The sequence below is a fragment of the Lynx rufus genome, unplaced genomic scaffold (assembly GCF_022079265.1).
Source record: "Lynx rufus isolate CCGP_SWC_20201006 ecotype Redwood Valley unplaced genomic scaffold, mLynRuf1.p SCAF_5, whole genome shotgun sequence".
NCBI lineage: Eukaryota > Metazoa > Chordata > Mammalia > Carnivora > Felidae > Lynx > Lynx rufus.
The window spans coordinates 153,291,092-153,308,129 of NW_025814867.1; the positions used below are offsets into that span (position 1 = coordinate 153,291,092).

Consider the following 17,038-nt stretch of genomic DNA (forward strand, 5'->3'; position numbering starts at 1 on the left):
TCCTGTTTTTAGTCAATGCAAGGGACTCAAGGAACATTTCAAGGATATTAAAGAACCATGCAGAAATCCTGCTGCAGTTTCTGGGGCGGTGGAGAACAGTGGGGCCAGCTGGATGGCTTCAGGCACATGAAACTGACCAGACAGACAAATTAGGTAGCATTTACTGCTTGTACCACTGATAGGGGAGGGGATAGAAAAATTCCTGACGATCCCATGGCCGTCCAGAAGTAGCCGCAAGCACTTTGAAGGTAGCCGTGTCAAGGACCTACAGTAATACAATAACTAGTTTAAATGTCTGCAATATTTATACAAGTATAAATGCGCTAAGGGGAGGGATTTTTAGACAGCAGTGATTTTGGTGGAGGTGTTATAGCCAAACTGTGTCTAATTTTCACTATTTTATTAGATAATTTTCGTTTTTGATAGGCTGTGGTTTAAAAATACCTTTAGGCTACACGCGGTGAATGAAGATGTGTGTAATCATTGTGTAACAGACATGAGCTGTTTTCCCTTTGACCCCGGTCACTCCCCGGTGATAACGCGGTATTGGGAGAGGCAGCTGCGGTCTCTCTCAGGACACCACAAAGCAGCAATCTGAAATGACACCTCCTTTGGGGGCTGACTTAGGGCAAGAGGAGAGGAAGGCAGACTCACTCTAATAATTATTCTGGTATTTCTCAGCCTGATGGCAGCCTGGATTCTTCCGTGGACCGTTATTGACTTCATAACATCTTTCACTTGTGTTCTCTGGGATATTAGCTGATTTCAAAACATAGGACACTGGTCAGCAGCGATTTGGGGGCACGGGTAGAGAATAAGAACTACTGACAGCAGCAGCAACAATATGGCAATAGTGATGACAACAGCTGGTTTATGCCAAGTGCCGAACACACGTGCCAGGTGCTGTTCTACACGCAGTGGAGCCCGTTTTCTCGCCGGATGCTCATGATGATTTTATGGGCCGTTTCTTCATTTTGTAGAGGAGGAAACTGAGGGGTACAGAGAGGTTAGGTAGTGTGCCCTGGGTCTCCCATCTGGAGAGTGGACGGTCAGGATGTGAGCGAGGCCATCCTGCTCAGAGCCTGGACCTTGCCCCTGTGCAGCTCTCGCACTTAGATCTGAGTGCATTAGGTCTGGGGAGCAAAGACGGGGAGACTCACTGGGACCCCCATATCCTAGCTGCTTTCCCTGCACTGTGCCAGCTGTGCTGGCTCCAGCTGCTTTCAGACGTCTTCTGCAGTAAAATAACATACTTCTTCCTCTAGAATCAATGCATGTTTATTATAGAAAAAATTAAAAATACAGTTTAAAAAAATATATTTATTTATTTTTGGGAGAGCGCAAGTGGGAGAGGGGCAGAGAGAGGGATACAGAGGTTCTGGAATGGGCTGTGCGCTAACAGGCTTGACGGCAGCAAGCCCGATGTGGGGCTCGAACTCACGAACCGAGAGATCATGACCTGAGCTGAAGTTGGACGCCCAACCGACTTGAGCGACGCTCAGCCCAAGTGCCCCAAACGTATCGTTTTGTTTGTTTGTTTATTTATTTATTTATTAAAAAAGATTTTTTTTTAACGTTTATTTTTGAGACAGAGAGAGACAGAGCATGAACACGGGAGGGTCAGAGACAGGGAGACACAGAATCCAAAATAGGCTTCAGGCTCTGAGCGGTCAGCACAGAGCCCGACGTGGGGCTCAAGCTCACGGATTGCGAGATCATGACCTGAGCTGAAGTCAGCCGCTCAACCGACCGAGCCACCCAGGTGCCCCCAAACATATCATTTTAAGAAATGATTTTGAAATCACCCCTAATTCTATTGTTCAGAAGTAGGTATTGTCACCTGAGTATGTATATGCTCACTTCGATGTATATGCACGCATCGATGCGTTCACGTCGATACACACACACATGCATTTTGTAAAATTTGGACCATAATAAACCTTACTTCATAAGTTGCTCTTCTCTCTTGAAACTCTTCTGAAGATTATTTCCGTTGACAAATACTTGCTGGCCACATTTTTGCTTCATTTGCTTAATAAATATATCTTACTGAAGTGTGAGTACAGAAAAGTTCACAACTCGCGGGTGCATCGCTTGATTACCTTTCATAAGGCATATGGGCCTTGAGTGGGGCCATGCAGAACTAGAACACCCCTAGCGCCCCAACCTCCCTGCCCCCCCACATTGCTGCCTCTTCCTCAAATGTCACGTCTTCTGACCTCCATCCCCACATCCCCAGAGATCAGATTCATATGAACTTTGTGTAAATGGAATCATGTCATGTGCACTCATTGATTTTGGTTTTCACCCTGTGAGATTGGTCCGTGTTGTTCAGAGAAGATGTGGATGGTTGATTATGTTACGGTACCACACACTGGGTATATATGCCATTTATCTTCTCCTTTTCCCTTTAAATGGGCATTTGGATAGTTTTCAGGTTGGGGTCATTATAAATACTGTGGCACTAAGCAATTTAGCATGTATCTTTGGTGACATGTTCATAAGTCCTCATTCCTGTTTTGTATTCAGTTGGGTGTGTGTCTACTGGTGAACGCTGGGCTGCAGGGTAGGCAGGGTAGACGATTCTGTCATCATCCAGTTTTCTGAAGTAGGTGCACCTGTTTATACTTTTACATGCGGTGCGTGAGAGTTCTCATCTGTAATAACTTTTATAGGTGGCATGGAATTTCATTTTAGAGATGGATTGTCATTTATTTTACAGTCCCCTAGGGTGGGGCACGTGGACTGTTGGCAGCTTTTGCTGTTATAAAGCGTTCATGAATGAACATTCTTTTAAGTAAATCTTTGCCCATATCTTTGGCCATTTCCCTATAATACATTCTTAATGGTCGAGCATGAATATTTTTAAGTCTTTGGATACCCATTGCCAAGCTTTCCTCCCCTGGGAAGCTGCACCAATTTTTACTTTATTTTGGAGATTGGCATACCTTTTCTTTAAAGGGCCAGATAGTAAATATTTTTGGTGTTGTGGGCCACACTGTCTGTCACACTCAGTTCTGTTGTTGTAACATGCAGGCAGCCATAAATAACATGGAAGTGGACAGGTGGGGCTCTGTCCTGATACAACTTTATAAAGGGGCGCCTGGGGGTGGCTCAGTGGGTTGTCGTTGGCCAACTCTGCTTTGTTGGGTCACTGGTTTCTGGGGGTGGACTGTATTGACTGGGGAATGGTGCCCACAGGGCTCTCGTGATAAGGTTCCGTCTCTCCCCACCTCAGTGGGAGTGTGGGCAGGCAGACCACTTGCATAGCTGTGCTGGTGGCGATGAGTGTCTTTCCTTTGCGGTGGTAAGTTCAGTGGGCGAGGATGCCCTAGGTGGAGCAGCGTGAACCAAACATCCACTACTGATTAACATTCGGCTTTTAAAAATGGCCTGATTCCAGGAAATCTGCAAGTGTGAAGACAAACAAAGAAACTTTTGAGACAAACCTAGAAAGTGGCAGTGAAAACCTGGGCTACCGTTCAGATGAGCCACGGACGGCACGTGAGTGGTCGGTGGGGCCGTGGGAATACCCGAAGGGGCGTGTGGAGGAGGGGCTGGCCAGCCCAGCACCAGCTGCGGAAGCCAGAGGACTTAGCCATTCCTGGGCATTGTTCTTTGAGTAATTTTCAGAAGAAGGAGAAATTTCAGAACTGGCAATATTCTAGTAGGTCAACAGTCTACCTATTTGTCCAAAGGTTAAAGCAAAGTGGGATGACAGTTTAAGGACTTTAAAATAAACTTTCTGTTTTTATGTTCTCTTTGGATATAGCCTTCTACCTTTAGTAAAGTATGTGAGGAGGCATTTTAAGACATTGAGGGTCACTTCCCCAAAACTTCAAATAAAGGTGAGACTCAGCAAGAAATCCATTCCTATTGAGCTTTAGAGGGAGTGGGAGAATGTTGAAAACAAAACCTAGCTTTGAAAAGTCTTTGTGGCACCTGAATGTCTTACCTTTATAGGACACAGTCCTAGTGAGGGCATCTTGGAAGGCTTGGGCACTGGTTAGCAGCAGGGATCTTCCAGAAGGCAGATGAGAGGGGAAGGGAGTACAAATGGGTTGGAGGGGGAGACCTGGCCCTTCTAAGTTGCCTGGAAAATCAAATTCCATGGAAAGATGTTTCATTAATCAGTTCTTACTGACAGGCTCCCCCCAAAATTGTTTTCACTAAGATTGGGGCTGTGCTCATGTCCCATCTCTCCCACTTTGCCATGGCCACCTCACATATCTATTCAAAATGGCTCACTTAAGACTTTTAAAAATTCCATGAAGCACGACTGGTTCCTTTTTTTTTTTTTAAGTTTATTTATTTATTTTGAGAGAGAGTGCGCACGAGGTGCAGACAGAGAGACAGGGAGAGAGAGAGTCCCACACTGTCAGCACGGAGCCTGACTTGGGGCTCGATCTCATGAACCGTGAGATCATGACCTGAGCTGAAATCAAGAGTTGGTCACTTAACCGACTGAGCCTCCCATGTACCCCTTGACTGTTTCCTTTCATAATCGGGTCACAGCCTAAAAATTTCCTGTAGGAGAATATTTATTTCTTAGTGTTTTGAGCAATTAATCGTGTAGCTTGACCAAAATCATAGCCCAAACCAAACCTATCTTTTTTTCCCCTCTTTTGCCCTGTGTTTATTTACCTTGGTCAGCATTACAGCTATGGATTCACCTTGTCTCAGGATGAGACTAATGAGTCAAGGAAGAGCTTGATTGTGAGTTTGCCATATTTTTATTTCATTAGAAAGGTAGGAGTTGCAAAGTATGTAACCTCAGGGTTAACTCTAAAAACAATCTGTTTATGGTTAAAGATTACTTTATGCCAGGGTTACTATATAAAAACAAATGCGTTTCCTTCTAAATCAGAATTGTGAGAACGTGTTATTTGGGTTTTGTCATTTATCACTCTAAAATCCTTCTTCTGTTTCAGAACTTGCTTCTTTTGCTCCAGTGTCCTCTGAATCCAGTGTTCAGGAACAACACAGCAGTAGGCAACCTTATCAGGTGATTCAGACCATTTTACCCATTTTGAGACTCTTTTTTTTCCCCCCCTTTAACAACCCTTGCCTGGTGGTAGGTGATTATAAAATCATGCCTGTTTTATGCTCATGATGGAAGAACATGGCCTTTGCTCACTGGTCAACCTGTCAACACGGAGGGAATGGGCCAGGACATGTAGTATCTCTTGGCCTTCGTAGTGGGTATTGGGGGGGAAGATCAGAAGTGTAGGTGGGGGCTTATAGATCTTGGGGTATCTCTTACATGAGGGTGCAGGTGTATGTACAGGTCTGGAGCTCCAGTGGGGGAGCACAGGTGGTAGGTATTGTTGGTTGTTAGGCAAACTCTGATGGTCTCCATCCTTCAAAGCGCACATAAAGAACATAGTCACCCAGGAACCGTGATGACACAGTATGTTACTTTTCTGACACAGAGTCGGTGGTGGTTGTCACAGATGAGTTAGAGTGCCTGCACAGAAAATACAATTCTTTGCATAGGCATAGTCATATTAGGCAAAATATGTATTTTCTGGTCATTTATTGACCTGTACAAAGGCACCTTGAAATGAGAAACACTTCGATGTGACTCTGCAGTGGTGTCCCCGATATGGATGAATGTTCTCCCCTTTGGCTTTTGGAAAAGGCCCACTGGCAGATTGGGATCCCGAAAACACTCAGGGTCCGAAAGCACTCAGGGTCCGAGGTCATGGCCGCATTCTGACCGCGAGTCTCTATCAGCCTGAGGCGCTGCTGCTGGGAGTGCCTTCCTAGACCCGTCATTCTTTGTACGTGTAGATATTGACTTGAGCTTCCGGGCAGCCCCAGGCCATGATATTCCTCTCCGCAGCTGAGATTCAGCTCAGTCCATACATCTTGTCAGTGATGTGTGCCTCTTGGGCCTTTGGGGGTGGGTGGGGGGAGGTGAGGTTTGATTGATGCTCATGCATGTATTAAGAGACCTAAATGGTCTCAAAAGAGCGGTAGCCAGGTGGGAAGGCATATGGGGGGGGGGTGTCTGTGGCACGAAAGAACATGGGCCTACGTGACAAATAGTTGAGTTCCTGGTACAAGTTCAGGCTATTTCCCTAGGGTGAGTGTCGGGAAAATGGAGAGGTAAATTTCTTCCCATCTAATCTGCTCTCTTTGGCACATAGATCTTCTGATACATTTAATCTGGCCCTGGGTGCGGTGGCTTGTGGAGACATAACAGATTTCCTTTCCAGGGGCCATCTCTTGACTAAGGCGGGGGGGGGAGGGCTGACCCAAGAGAGTAATCACCAGGCTGTGAAGGAGCCTATCAACCCTCTAAGACTGGACCTGAGTGGGGGCCATGGGCTGATGGAGGGGTTCTCTTCACTCAGAACCAAGCATGGTCGTCCAAGAACACGTTTACTCCAGCCCTTATTTCTGTGGTTACCTTTTACTGTCAGTGTCTTTCCACTGGACAAGCCAAAGTGCTTACGTCTGGCGTTGGGTGGGGGGCATTGGGATAAGTGGGGAGGGGAGTCAGAAGAAGTCACGTAGATGATCCCCCCCTGAAGTAGAAATGAGGACAAGGGAGAACTCTAGATGCATTTGGATACAGGAATGGAGAATGACGTTTCAGAGCTTAGAGTGGATCCTTCTTGAGTTTGAAGTGTTTTGAAAATACGCGGGGAGAGAAACTTGAGAAGTTTCTGCTACTTAAACGTGTCATCAGCTAAATAATCTATTGGTGGGAAAAGAACAGTGGCCTGGAGGTGCTGGGCCCTGGGGGACTGTCACACACACCTGTGTTTCTTGAAGTGTCTGTCAGTTTTCTAGGGGAAGGTGCATCTTGGCCCAGAGCATCAGGGTCCTTAAGAAACCAACAGAACACAAGGAGGATGAGCTGTTCTTGCCTGGACTAGAAGCTGGCGAGAGGCTATTTAAATAGCTGGATTCTTCTGTTTAGAGTTGGGGAACTTCAGGGCAAACCCTGTTTTGAAGAGTCCCCCTTTGATCAGTAACCAGAGGGTGCCTCTGCAGGTGCAGGCCCAGGCACTGTCTGCAGGTTGTCCATTTGGAGAACCCGGATGCAAGATGTACCGTGGGGTACACTTTCCATGAGCACTTTGGGAAGGGAGGAAAGAAGGCAGACGGTGGAGCAAGTGGCCGAGCCTAGGGGCCCTCGACCCAAAGAGGACATATTCCTGCACGTGGTCAACTGGCCACTCGAGAGCTGCCAAGAGGCCACACCGCTGCTTCTAGAAACAGGTCAAGGTGACTTGCAGCACAGAGGTTCCTTTTAGAACTTCCCCAGGCCAGGCCTGTAGCCCTGCGAGGTCCGTGCGTCCGTGTTCATGCTGTGCAGCCCGAGGAAGACCTTCGTCAGAGCTCATTAGGCCTCACTGAAAGACGACAGTGCAATCTGCACTTTCTTTTCTCATAGGCTCTCTACGTTCTGTAGTGACCCCTAAAGGCCCAAGAGGCATCTGAGAGCTACTCAGAGCTCTTTCATTTGTCTTTCATCCCGGCCTCTTCTCCAGAGACCTCAGTGTGACTCCAGCCTGTGACAGAGCCACCTGCGCCACTGTTGGGTGTTTCCATGCTCATGGGCTCCGGTGGGACTCCTGCCCGTAAAGCTGGCTTGCTGGAGTTTAGGATTGTGGGCTACAGACTACGTGATTGTGCAGAAAATCTGCACCAGCCTCGGCTCCTCAAAAGCCCGTAGCTTCAGCTGAGACATGTCCAGCTGGGAGTCAGCCTGCCCAAAATCTCTTCCCGGTGTTCCTCTGCATGGAGCTCGTTGGGGCAGATGCATATCCTATCCATGGAGGCATGGTGTGCACAACACCAGCCGAGGCTCCTGTTTTGTATTAATAGGTCTCACAGTGGGGTGATCTTGGTTTTGCCAGCAGCTCAGCAACCGTTGAGTACGTGCCCTTGTTCTCTTCTTCGTGCTGGCTCTCTCGTCTGCTCAACCTGCTGGTGTTATGTTAACTCAGCATTTTCAGATCTTAACTGGTGGCCCAGGCCTATGCACAGTCTAGCACAGCGTTACTGGGCGCTCATTAAAAGCTATGCACTGATGTGGAGAATGACTTCAGTGCTTAGCCGTATGCTGTCACGAGCAAGGTGATACAAGGAGTGTGTGTGCGTGTAGATGCGCTCCCTTTGCAGATAATCACAACCTGATCACCCCAAGACATTTGTTAGACAGGTATAAAGGAGGACGCACCATAAAAATACTGTGTTTGGGGTTCATTGAAGAAAAGTAAATAAGTCCATGTCAGATTGCCACTTTGCTCTTGGGCACTTTGGTTTCCTTCAAGATTATCCTGTTCAAACACAATCTGAGGAGGAGGGAGCCTGAAGGGCCAGGGGCTGCACTCAGGAATCATTGATGTGGCCTTTGGGATGCCCAGACTCTTGGTCTCACCTGTGGACCTCCTGGCTCAGTGGACTTGGGATGCAGCCTCAGTGCGTCTGAGTTTTGGACAAGACAGGGCGGTTGTCTAGGTGGTGAAGTCTAAAGGCAATTGTCTACCTTATAACAAGCTGGAAATGAGGGGCTGCTGGGAGAGACAGTGGAACATTTCCAGTGACCAACTTGCCTACTTTGTGATGATTATTTGCTAGCGTCCCAGGGCATTCACGACACCCAGGTTACGTACACCGGGTAGCAGTTACCCCGGACCTTTCCCGAGGGTGGAGGGCGCCTGTGCTCTTGTTGGAGTCATGTGGATCTCCTATAAGTAGAGGAGGGTCCAGCCCCCGAGCCCTGCATGTGCCCACACTGGCTCAGGGACCAGAGAAGTGTCCCAAGGAGCAGGCAGCGTCTTTGGGCCACTCTTCTCCTCGCCTTCAAGACCGTAACTTCCGGCTCCACCCAGAGTCCACGTCTGTGTCTGATCTCCAGGTTGTGGTGAACCTCCACGTGCCACGTCTTTGTCGTGCAGCACAGGCATGATTTTAATTACATTCTATGCCCAACAGTTACTAGAGCAGGAAATTGGAGTTTTAGTACTTACGAGGGGCGTTTGCGGCTGCACCAGCCCCCATAACTCTTGCCCCATCGATACCTTCTGATTGAGGTCCAAAACACAGGAGGCCCACACTGCCTTGGGGAAGATCAACCTGAGACGTCATGGGGAACCTCTTTTTTAGGATCTCTCATCGTGTCCAGATGCTTTCGGTGCTGACAGCCCCGAGAAAGCTTCGGAGGGGTGAGGGCTCTGCTCAGGGACAGGCTGGCATGAGTCAGGTCCATTGGTGACCCTGGGCTGTAATCACAGGAAAAGGTACCTGCTGGCTCTTCTGGGGCTCCCTCTCTGCCTCATCCCCACCTGTCAGCCCACTGCCCTGCTAAGGTCTGCCCTGAACACGGGACTCTTCACCAGAGGCTGAGAGATGGGGGCAGTCCTTGTTCCTACCAGCAACTGGCAGAAAGGGAGGATGTGTTTCCAGGATCCAGGATCCCAAGGAATGCTTGCTGAGCCTGGAGGCACAGCCAGCACCTGTAAGTTCCTGTGTCTTGGTACCTTGCTGGCTCAGCAGTGGCTCTCAGTGGAGCGTTATACCGGAAGCTCTTCGGGTATTTGTTAAAATGCAAAGTCCTGAGCTTCTTCCAGCCTTTCTGGATCAGAACCTCTGGGAGATGGGGCCAAAGAATGGGTGTTTTTACCATGTTCTCCAGGCGATCTGCTTTGACGACAGTATTTTAGTGGCCCCACATGAAAACGGAAGACATGTACAGCCTGTTTCTAAGGGCAAGTCACTGCTGAGTGCTGGGGTTTTTCTTACACCTGTGCACTGGGAATGACTTCTACTCCACGAGTGTGCCACCAAGTAGGTGGCTAGGCAGTGCTGCGAGGAGCGTTAGACGGAAGGGTCTGGATACCGAGATACTTTGCAATCTAGGCTGCACTGTAGTTGGGGTAAACTTATTTCTTAATGTTTATTCATTTTGAGAGAGAGAGCATGAGCAAGTGAGCATGTGAGCAGGGGAGGGGCAGAGAGAGATGGAGAGAAAGAATCCCAGGCAGGCTGCTTGCTGTCGGCACAGACCCCGATGTGGGGCTTGATCTCACAAACCATGAGATCATGACCTGAGTGGGACGCTTAACCGACTGAGCCACCCAGGCACCCCAGGGGAAAGCTTTTTTTTTTTTTTTTTTAATTTTTTTTTTCAACGTTTATTTATTTTTGGGACAGAGAGAGACAGAGCATGAACGGGCGAGGGGCAGAGAGAGAGGGAGACACAGAATCGGAAACAGGCTCCAGGCTCTGAGCCATCAGCCCAGAGCCCGACGCGGGGCTCGAACTCCCGGACCGCGAGATCGTGACCTGGCTGAAGTCGGACGCTTAACCGACTGTGCCACCCAGGCGCCTCAAGGGAAAGCTTTTTTAAACCTCTTATGTTTTAAGTGGGTCCGAAGGCATACTGCATTCACTCTGGATGAAAGAAAAAACAGGATTTTAGGCTGCAGAGACCCCAAGAGCATGTATTAAATTGTAGGAAAGGTCAGAAAGGAAAACAAGAGAGTGATTTTCAGAAGTTACAGACACCAAAACGTGACACTTCTTTCCCCTGATGATTCCTATCCAGGCTGGATTTACGGTTAGGATACATAATACTGACTTTATATTCTAGAAAGGAGTTGATGTTGGTGAAGTACAATAAACTTAGGTATAACTGCCCATGAAGCACATTAGGACGAAACTAATAAATAAAACTAGAGGGGCGCCTGGGTGGCTCAGTCCACTGGGCTTCCAACATCGGCTCATGTCATGATCTCGCAGCTTGTGGGTTTGAGCCGCACGTCGGGCTCTGTGCTGACAGCTCGGAGCCCAGAGCCTGCTTTGTTGGGATTCTGTGTCTCCTTCTCTCTCTCTGCCCCTCCCTGGCTCATGATCTGTGTCTCTCTCTCACAGAAAAATAAATAAATATTTAAAAAATTAAAAATAAATAAAAGTAAAATGAGAAATTCTTACTGACAATTACAGCCAGTGGGAAGGGCAAACACCATTTTTTTTTAATATGATGTCATGGGGTTTGCAAATGTTTTGCATCTTGATCAATAGTTAAAACCAAGAGGCCTCCTTTTCCTCTCCTCTTTCCGGGCCTCCACTCACTGTCAGTCAATTTTTCTGTTTATTTTGGGCAACTCTGTCCCTTTCTCTCCGGAGTCTGTCAGTTTGTTGAAGGGTGAACGCTTGAACAACTTGAAATGTGGATCGACTCTTCCCCGCGAATCACCACCCTCCTGAGATCAACAGAAACAAACTCTTGATAAATTTAGAAAACAGCCAGGCGTTAGTGCAGCCCAGTCGTGAAAACAAAAGGCAAATAACAACTGCAAAAATGTCGGGCATATTTACTGCAGAAACCCACTTCCTAGAGCACGTTGCTGAGGTGGCTCCGTCAGCCTCCTGTTTTCCCTGCATGACCAGGAGTCACCAAGTTCAGACCACGAGCCTGAGTGATTCTATCCTGCAGACTTACTGACATTCCGTTGCAATGTCAATAATGCATGGTGCCCGGTTGCATTATTTAGGATGTGCAGTGCGGCCGCGGTACCCTGGAACCTGAGATGGCACTCTCAGGACTGGCAGGAAAACATATTGTGTGTTTTTTAGTAGGGCAGTATAGTCAGGCAGGCACTGGTCCCTCTGGAAGAGTGTGTGGTTTGCCGGGGATCACACTTCCGAATGAGAACAGAACAGCAAAGATGGCATTTCTCGCAGGAGGCAGCAGCCTGGCTGCCCGAGGAGACAGACGAACGATCTGTGCCCCTCTCCTGTAGAAAGAATGTGTGTTATTAAAGAAGGTTAGAAATCTATCTATCTATCTATCTATCTATCTATCTATCTATCTAAATGTCTTTATTTTGAGAGAGAGCATGAAAGGAGGAGGGGCAGAGAGAGAGAGAATCCCAAGCAGGCTCCATGCTCTGTGTGGAGCCTGATGTGGGGCTCGATCCTGCAACCCTGGGATCGTGACCTGAGCTGAAATCAAGAGTTGGATGCTCAACAGACTGAGCCACCTGGGTACCCCCCCGAAGGTTAGCAATATTTTATATTTTCATATGGAAGTTAGAATTTCTGTAGGAAGATTGAAAAAAAAGAAAAGAAAACAAACCAGAACAGCACATCTTTGTGGTACTTTGCCTCCATACAAACGAATATTGGATTCTTTGACCTGCGTTGCTCATGTGGCCCTGAGCTCGGAAACTTCGGGCGTGCGTGGAAATACTGACATAAAGGAAGGATGTGCGTTAACATTTTTGCTTCCTCTCTGGGTCCTCGTTTCTTCTTATCTGATGAGTGGAGGTTTCTTCTCAAGTGTGCCTTTTCCGTCCATCTCCACTGATTAAATCCACCCTCTTCTCTTGTCACCAGGGACCTGACCGCCGGTGGCGGGGTCCAGCAGGTCGCCCGCAGGTTTCCTTTCACGTGGCCAGTCCTAGGACCGTGAGGAATGTAACTTTGGTCTAGCGAAGACGTCCCTCGGGTTCCATTCTGCACATGGCTGATAACATGCATCACGCCCGCGTTGTCCTTCCTCTCTGTCCCAAGGCTGGGCTCCCGCTTCGCCAGTGTTACCGGGAAGCAGTGATGCTGGAGTAATCGGAATGGACACTTTATCGTGAAAGAAGGGGTCCGTTTCCCCACCTTCCAGCATAGGATTTGGTTTTCAAAACGTTTCACGATCTTAGTGAATTCCACCAAGTTGCTGAGTAAAAGCTACGAGTCCATCGTGGTGATTTACTCGTCACCGGACACTCCTTCTTGCTCTCTAATAAGTGGCAGATAAGCCTATATCATACCATGACTTTTAAAATATTTTTGTTATTGTAATCATATGAAGACAATATTTATGTATGTTTAATATGTGGGACATTATTGTACATTGTTTGTGAAAAAAAGAGCATACATATTAGGATCAATCAGAAATCTAAGATTGCCTGGGAAATCAGAACTCATAGGTTAAGAAAAGATTAAGTTCAAAGCCGACGTACACATTGTGGATATTTCCATGAAGACATTCACTTTTGTCTGCTCCTTATCAGGCTTCCTCTCCAATGAGTTAGATGTGGATTTTGCTTTGTGGGGGATGTAACTTACATACCACAAATGCCATGAAAACACTGGAAATGGGTAATGTATTCTTTAATAAATAAAAGAGAAAACACCAAAAAACATGTATTGCCTCTCTTAATTCCTTACTATTCAGGTGGTAGTTTAAGGAATCATGATGTTTAGGAATCAAACATTTCTAAAAAGCAACATGAGATGTCTGGAAAAAAAAAAATCAAAGGGCGCCTGGGTGGCTCAGTCGGTTGAGCATTCGACTTTGGCTCAGGTCATGATCTCACAGCTTGTGAGTTTGAGCCCCGTGTTGGGCTCTGTGCTGACAGCTCAGAGCCTGGAGCCTGCTTTGGATTCTGTGTCTCCCTCTCTCTCTGCCCCTAACCCACTCGCACTGTCTCCGTCTCTCTCAAAAATAAATAAACATTGGGGCGCCTGGGTGGCGCAGTCGGTTAAGCGTCCGACTTCAGCCAGGTCACGATCTCGCGGTCCGTGAGTTCAAGCCCCGCGTCAGGCTCTGGGCTGATGGCTCAGAGCCTGGAGCCTGTTTCCGATTCTGTGTCTCCCTCTCTCTCTGCCCCTCCCCAATTCATGCTCCGTCTCTCTCTGTCCCAAAAATAAATAAAAACGTTGAAAAAAAAATTAAAAAAAAAATAAACATTAAAAAATTAAAAAAATCACATTTTCATGTTAGTCTTTGACTACTGTACATTTGCCCCATAAAAGTTAATACGAGGGGCTCCCAGGTGGCTCAGTCGGTTAAGTGTCCGACTCTTGATCTCAACTCAGGTCTGGATCTCAGGGTCGTGAGTTCAAGCCCCATGTTGGGCTCTGCACTGGGCATGAAGCCTACTTGAAAAAAAGCAGTTAATATGAATGTTGTTATTAAGAAAAAATTTGTCTTTTCCAAATATTGCTTTTTCGTGTAGATATTGTCAGTACATTTCACTGCCTACCCATCTCTTCATATTTACCCTGGAGACAGGACAGGTGGCTGAGTCCTGCACCAGTTGGTACAAATTTCTGTGATGGTTAGTAATTAGCAACTGCTCAGTAATTAACGACATGCCCAATCATGGACTTGCTAAAGTGGAATTTGACTTTTAAAATGGGTTAAGATTTTAGTGATTCCTTGGAGTTACTAAGTAAACAATGTACATTTATTGTGATGACGTTTCTTATCACTTAACACTGCTGCCTGCTAATCCAATCAGTGGTGGACAAACCTATATACCACCATGACTTATAAAATATTTTTGTGATCTGAAATCACACTCAGCCTCTACCCTGAAGGCTTTCATGTGAATCAACAACTAATTCCAGAGCTATCTGCTGGTGCAGATGTCCGATTCACTGGCACTCATACAGTATCTGCTCTGATTGGCTGCTGTTCATGCCTTACTGGTTGTCCAATATTTTGAGTATCACCACTGCCTAGAGGATCCTGAAGAAAATGCCATCTCTTCTAGCACTGTGTCCCTAAAGTGAGGGAATTGGCCGCCTCTTTCTCTTCGAAGTACAGCTAAAATGCAAAATTTCAAAAACCCATGACGATTGCTAGATCACTTTCCCAAGATAACTTTTTATGAAAAAAGTTGCTAATTCACCTGCTTCAAAATGAGACTCTTATTCATTATAACTTCTTAACTCTCTGCCAGTGTGTTTCTGTCGTCCATCATCATCCTTGAGTGGGTACAAGTCAAGGGGAAAGACAAGAGTTTCAGAAGACCTTTTGGACAGAGCTGTTCAGTGAGTGAACTCTGTATTCTTTACTTCATGGTTTGCTCTCCCGAAACCTTCACAGAACCCAGATCCTGAGACAAGGCAAATGTCATGTCATTTATGCCTTTTGTAACCTTTACAGGCGCTAGCGTTCTTGTAGGCATTGAGTAAATATTGAGATCAAACAGGGCAATATTGAGAAAGACAATATATTGAAGTGTAATGAATATTTGCCATCTGCCTGCTATAAGAATTCCATTTTGGTGGTTGTTTTAGGAATCAGTGGGAGTTGCATGGGAAATATAATTGAACTTTAAGTTCTGAACTCTGGAGAGCAATGCCAAGTGATTTTCATGGAAACTGCTTCAACTTCGTTGGTGCCTGTTGCCTCAAAATATTTATCAGTCCCTCGGGAAGTTTTCTCTGTGTCACTAATGAGCTATTTCCTTACTGTAGCTTATTCCAGAAGTAAGGTTCCTCAAAGGGACCCCCAGCCAGTTTTTATTGCACAGGAGGTGAATAAGTTATTTGAACAGAACTGTCTATAGCTGTCCTGCCCAATACCATAGCACAAGTGGCTATGCACATTTAGGTTATTTGGAATTAAATAAAATAGAAGATCCATTCTCTAAGTCCCACCAGCCACATGTCAAGTGTTCAATAGCCACACGTGGCTAGTGGCTACTGTATGGGACAGTGCAGGTGGAAGTTTTTCACTGCTGCAGAAAATCCTATAGGATAGTTCTGACCTAGAGCTAGCTATTTGGAAATGACCTTGATGTGTCCAGGATGGGCTCTTTTACACAAACACTCAATTGGTGTTTTCTGTCAGTGTGATGTCTGTGTGCTTGCTAGTTTCTATTTAGGAACCTGTAAACCCCAAGGCGGCTCTCAACTGAAAATGGTATTTTGCTGATGTGGTAAATTCATCTCTTACTTCTGCAACGCAGAGAGCTGAAGCATGCCCAGGGGGATGCGGTGAGAGGGGTCAATCATGGCTAAATGTCACGGCCAAGGGTGTTCCTCAGAAAGACAGACACGGCTACTGCTAATGAATGGCCATGAGGCTGCAGGTTTACTTAAACAAATACCTCTCAAAGGCGTGTGCCATAAAATCCTGGCTGGGGAAACCACACCTGTCCATCCTTCCAGGGGTCTTTGACCATGGTTCCTCTGTCAGATTCCAAGCCAGCCCCCTGAACTCGAGGACCTTACACAGTTTCCTTAAGAGTAGGGTATAAGTGGTAATGTCAACACATCAAAGGTAATTAGAGACTTGAATAGAAGCACTTCCTTTGCTCTGTGTGACCCTGACCTTGGAAACTGTGAGAGATGTTCAAGTTGCCTTGCCAGATCCTGGGAGTTTGATCACCAAAAGGGTGAATGGATGCTGCCAATCATATAGGAGATTCTGTGTCAACAACCTATCCCTGCCACGTCAGTGCTTATGATACTGTTGGGGAAGAGTACTCCATCCTGCGTAAAGAGGGTGCATAGTCCTCCCTGGGGAGCACCTGGGAACTCGGAGCAGAGATGAGGGAGGTAGAGGAGAGGCGAGACAGTAAGGAAGGGCAGGGGGAGTGGGGGAGAATGGGACGGACAGGGCGTCTAGCTGGCCTGGGCCAGGACCCGAGGGCCTGAGCACCTGTTATCGTCCAAAGGGTTAGACTTGAATGGAGAGAGCTCCCAACAGTCGCTGCCAAGCCCTGGAAGCCTGGCAGTGGGAAGTGAGGTGACAAGACTCCCTCACTCTCTTGCTCATGCCTCCCCTTGACCAAGCCCGACCAGAGCCAGAGGTCCGTGGGGCCCACCCATGTCATCCGTCCAGGATGCAGAAAGGCAGAAAATGGATATGGAGGGCAGGCAGGCAGAAGATACCCAGCCAGGAGGATCTGGCAACATTTAGGAAACAGAAATCAAGGAATGGAGAATGTTTGCAAAGTCACGGGGAAAGACGTTTGGCCTGGTAGCATTCCACTTTTTCCATTCTTAAGGATGCATCCCTTTATACCGAAAGAGGACACCATTTGGGGAAAAGGAATTTCGCTGCACTGAACTTGAGTAGGTCATGGCTTCGGTGACACCTCAGTAGAACAAAGAGATGGGATGGTGGTCCCTGAAGTCCCTTGTGGCACTTATCTCTGTAGAGATGCTCTCTCTCTCTCTCTCTCTCTCTCTCTCACACACACACACACACACACACACACACACACACACTTGCCCCGTCCTCACCTGACACGGCCCAGCTGTCGGACTGAAGCTGTTC

At 47.1% G+C, this 17,038-nt stretch overlaps 1 protein-coding gene across 1 annotated transcript in view; it reads left to right on the forward strand.

Moving 5' to 3' along the window:
• IGSF5 (immunoglobulin superfamily member 5) overlaps nucleotides 1-12,456 on the forward strand; it is a 47,492-nt gene extending 35,036 nt beyond the window's left edge. Inside the window, exons 6-8 of the mRNA XM_047099144.1 lie at nucleotides 3,404-3,504; nucleotides 4,932-5,005; nucleotides 12,361-12,456. Coding sequence (XP_046955100.1) covers nucleotides 3,404-3,504; nucleotides 4,932-5,005; nucleotides 12,361-12,456 — 271 coding nt within the window. The remainder of the gene's footprint in view (nucleotides 1-3,403; nucleotides 3,505-4,931; nucleotides 5,006-12,360) is intronic.
• Nucleotides 12,457-17,038: the final 4,582 nt, after the last annotated feature.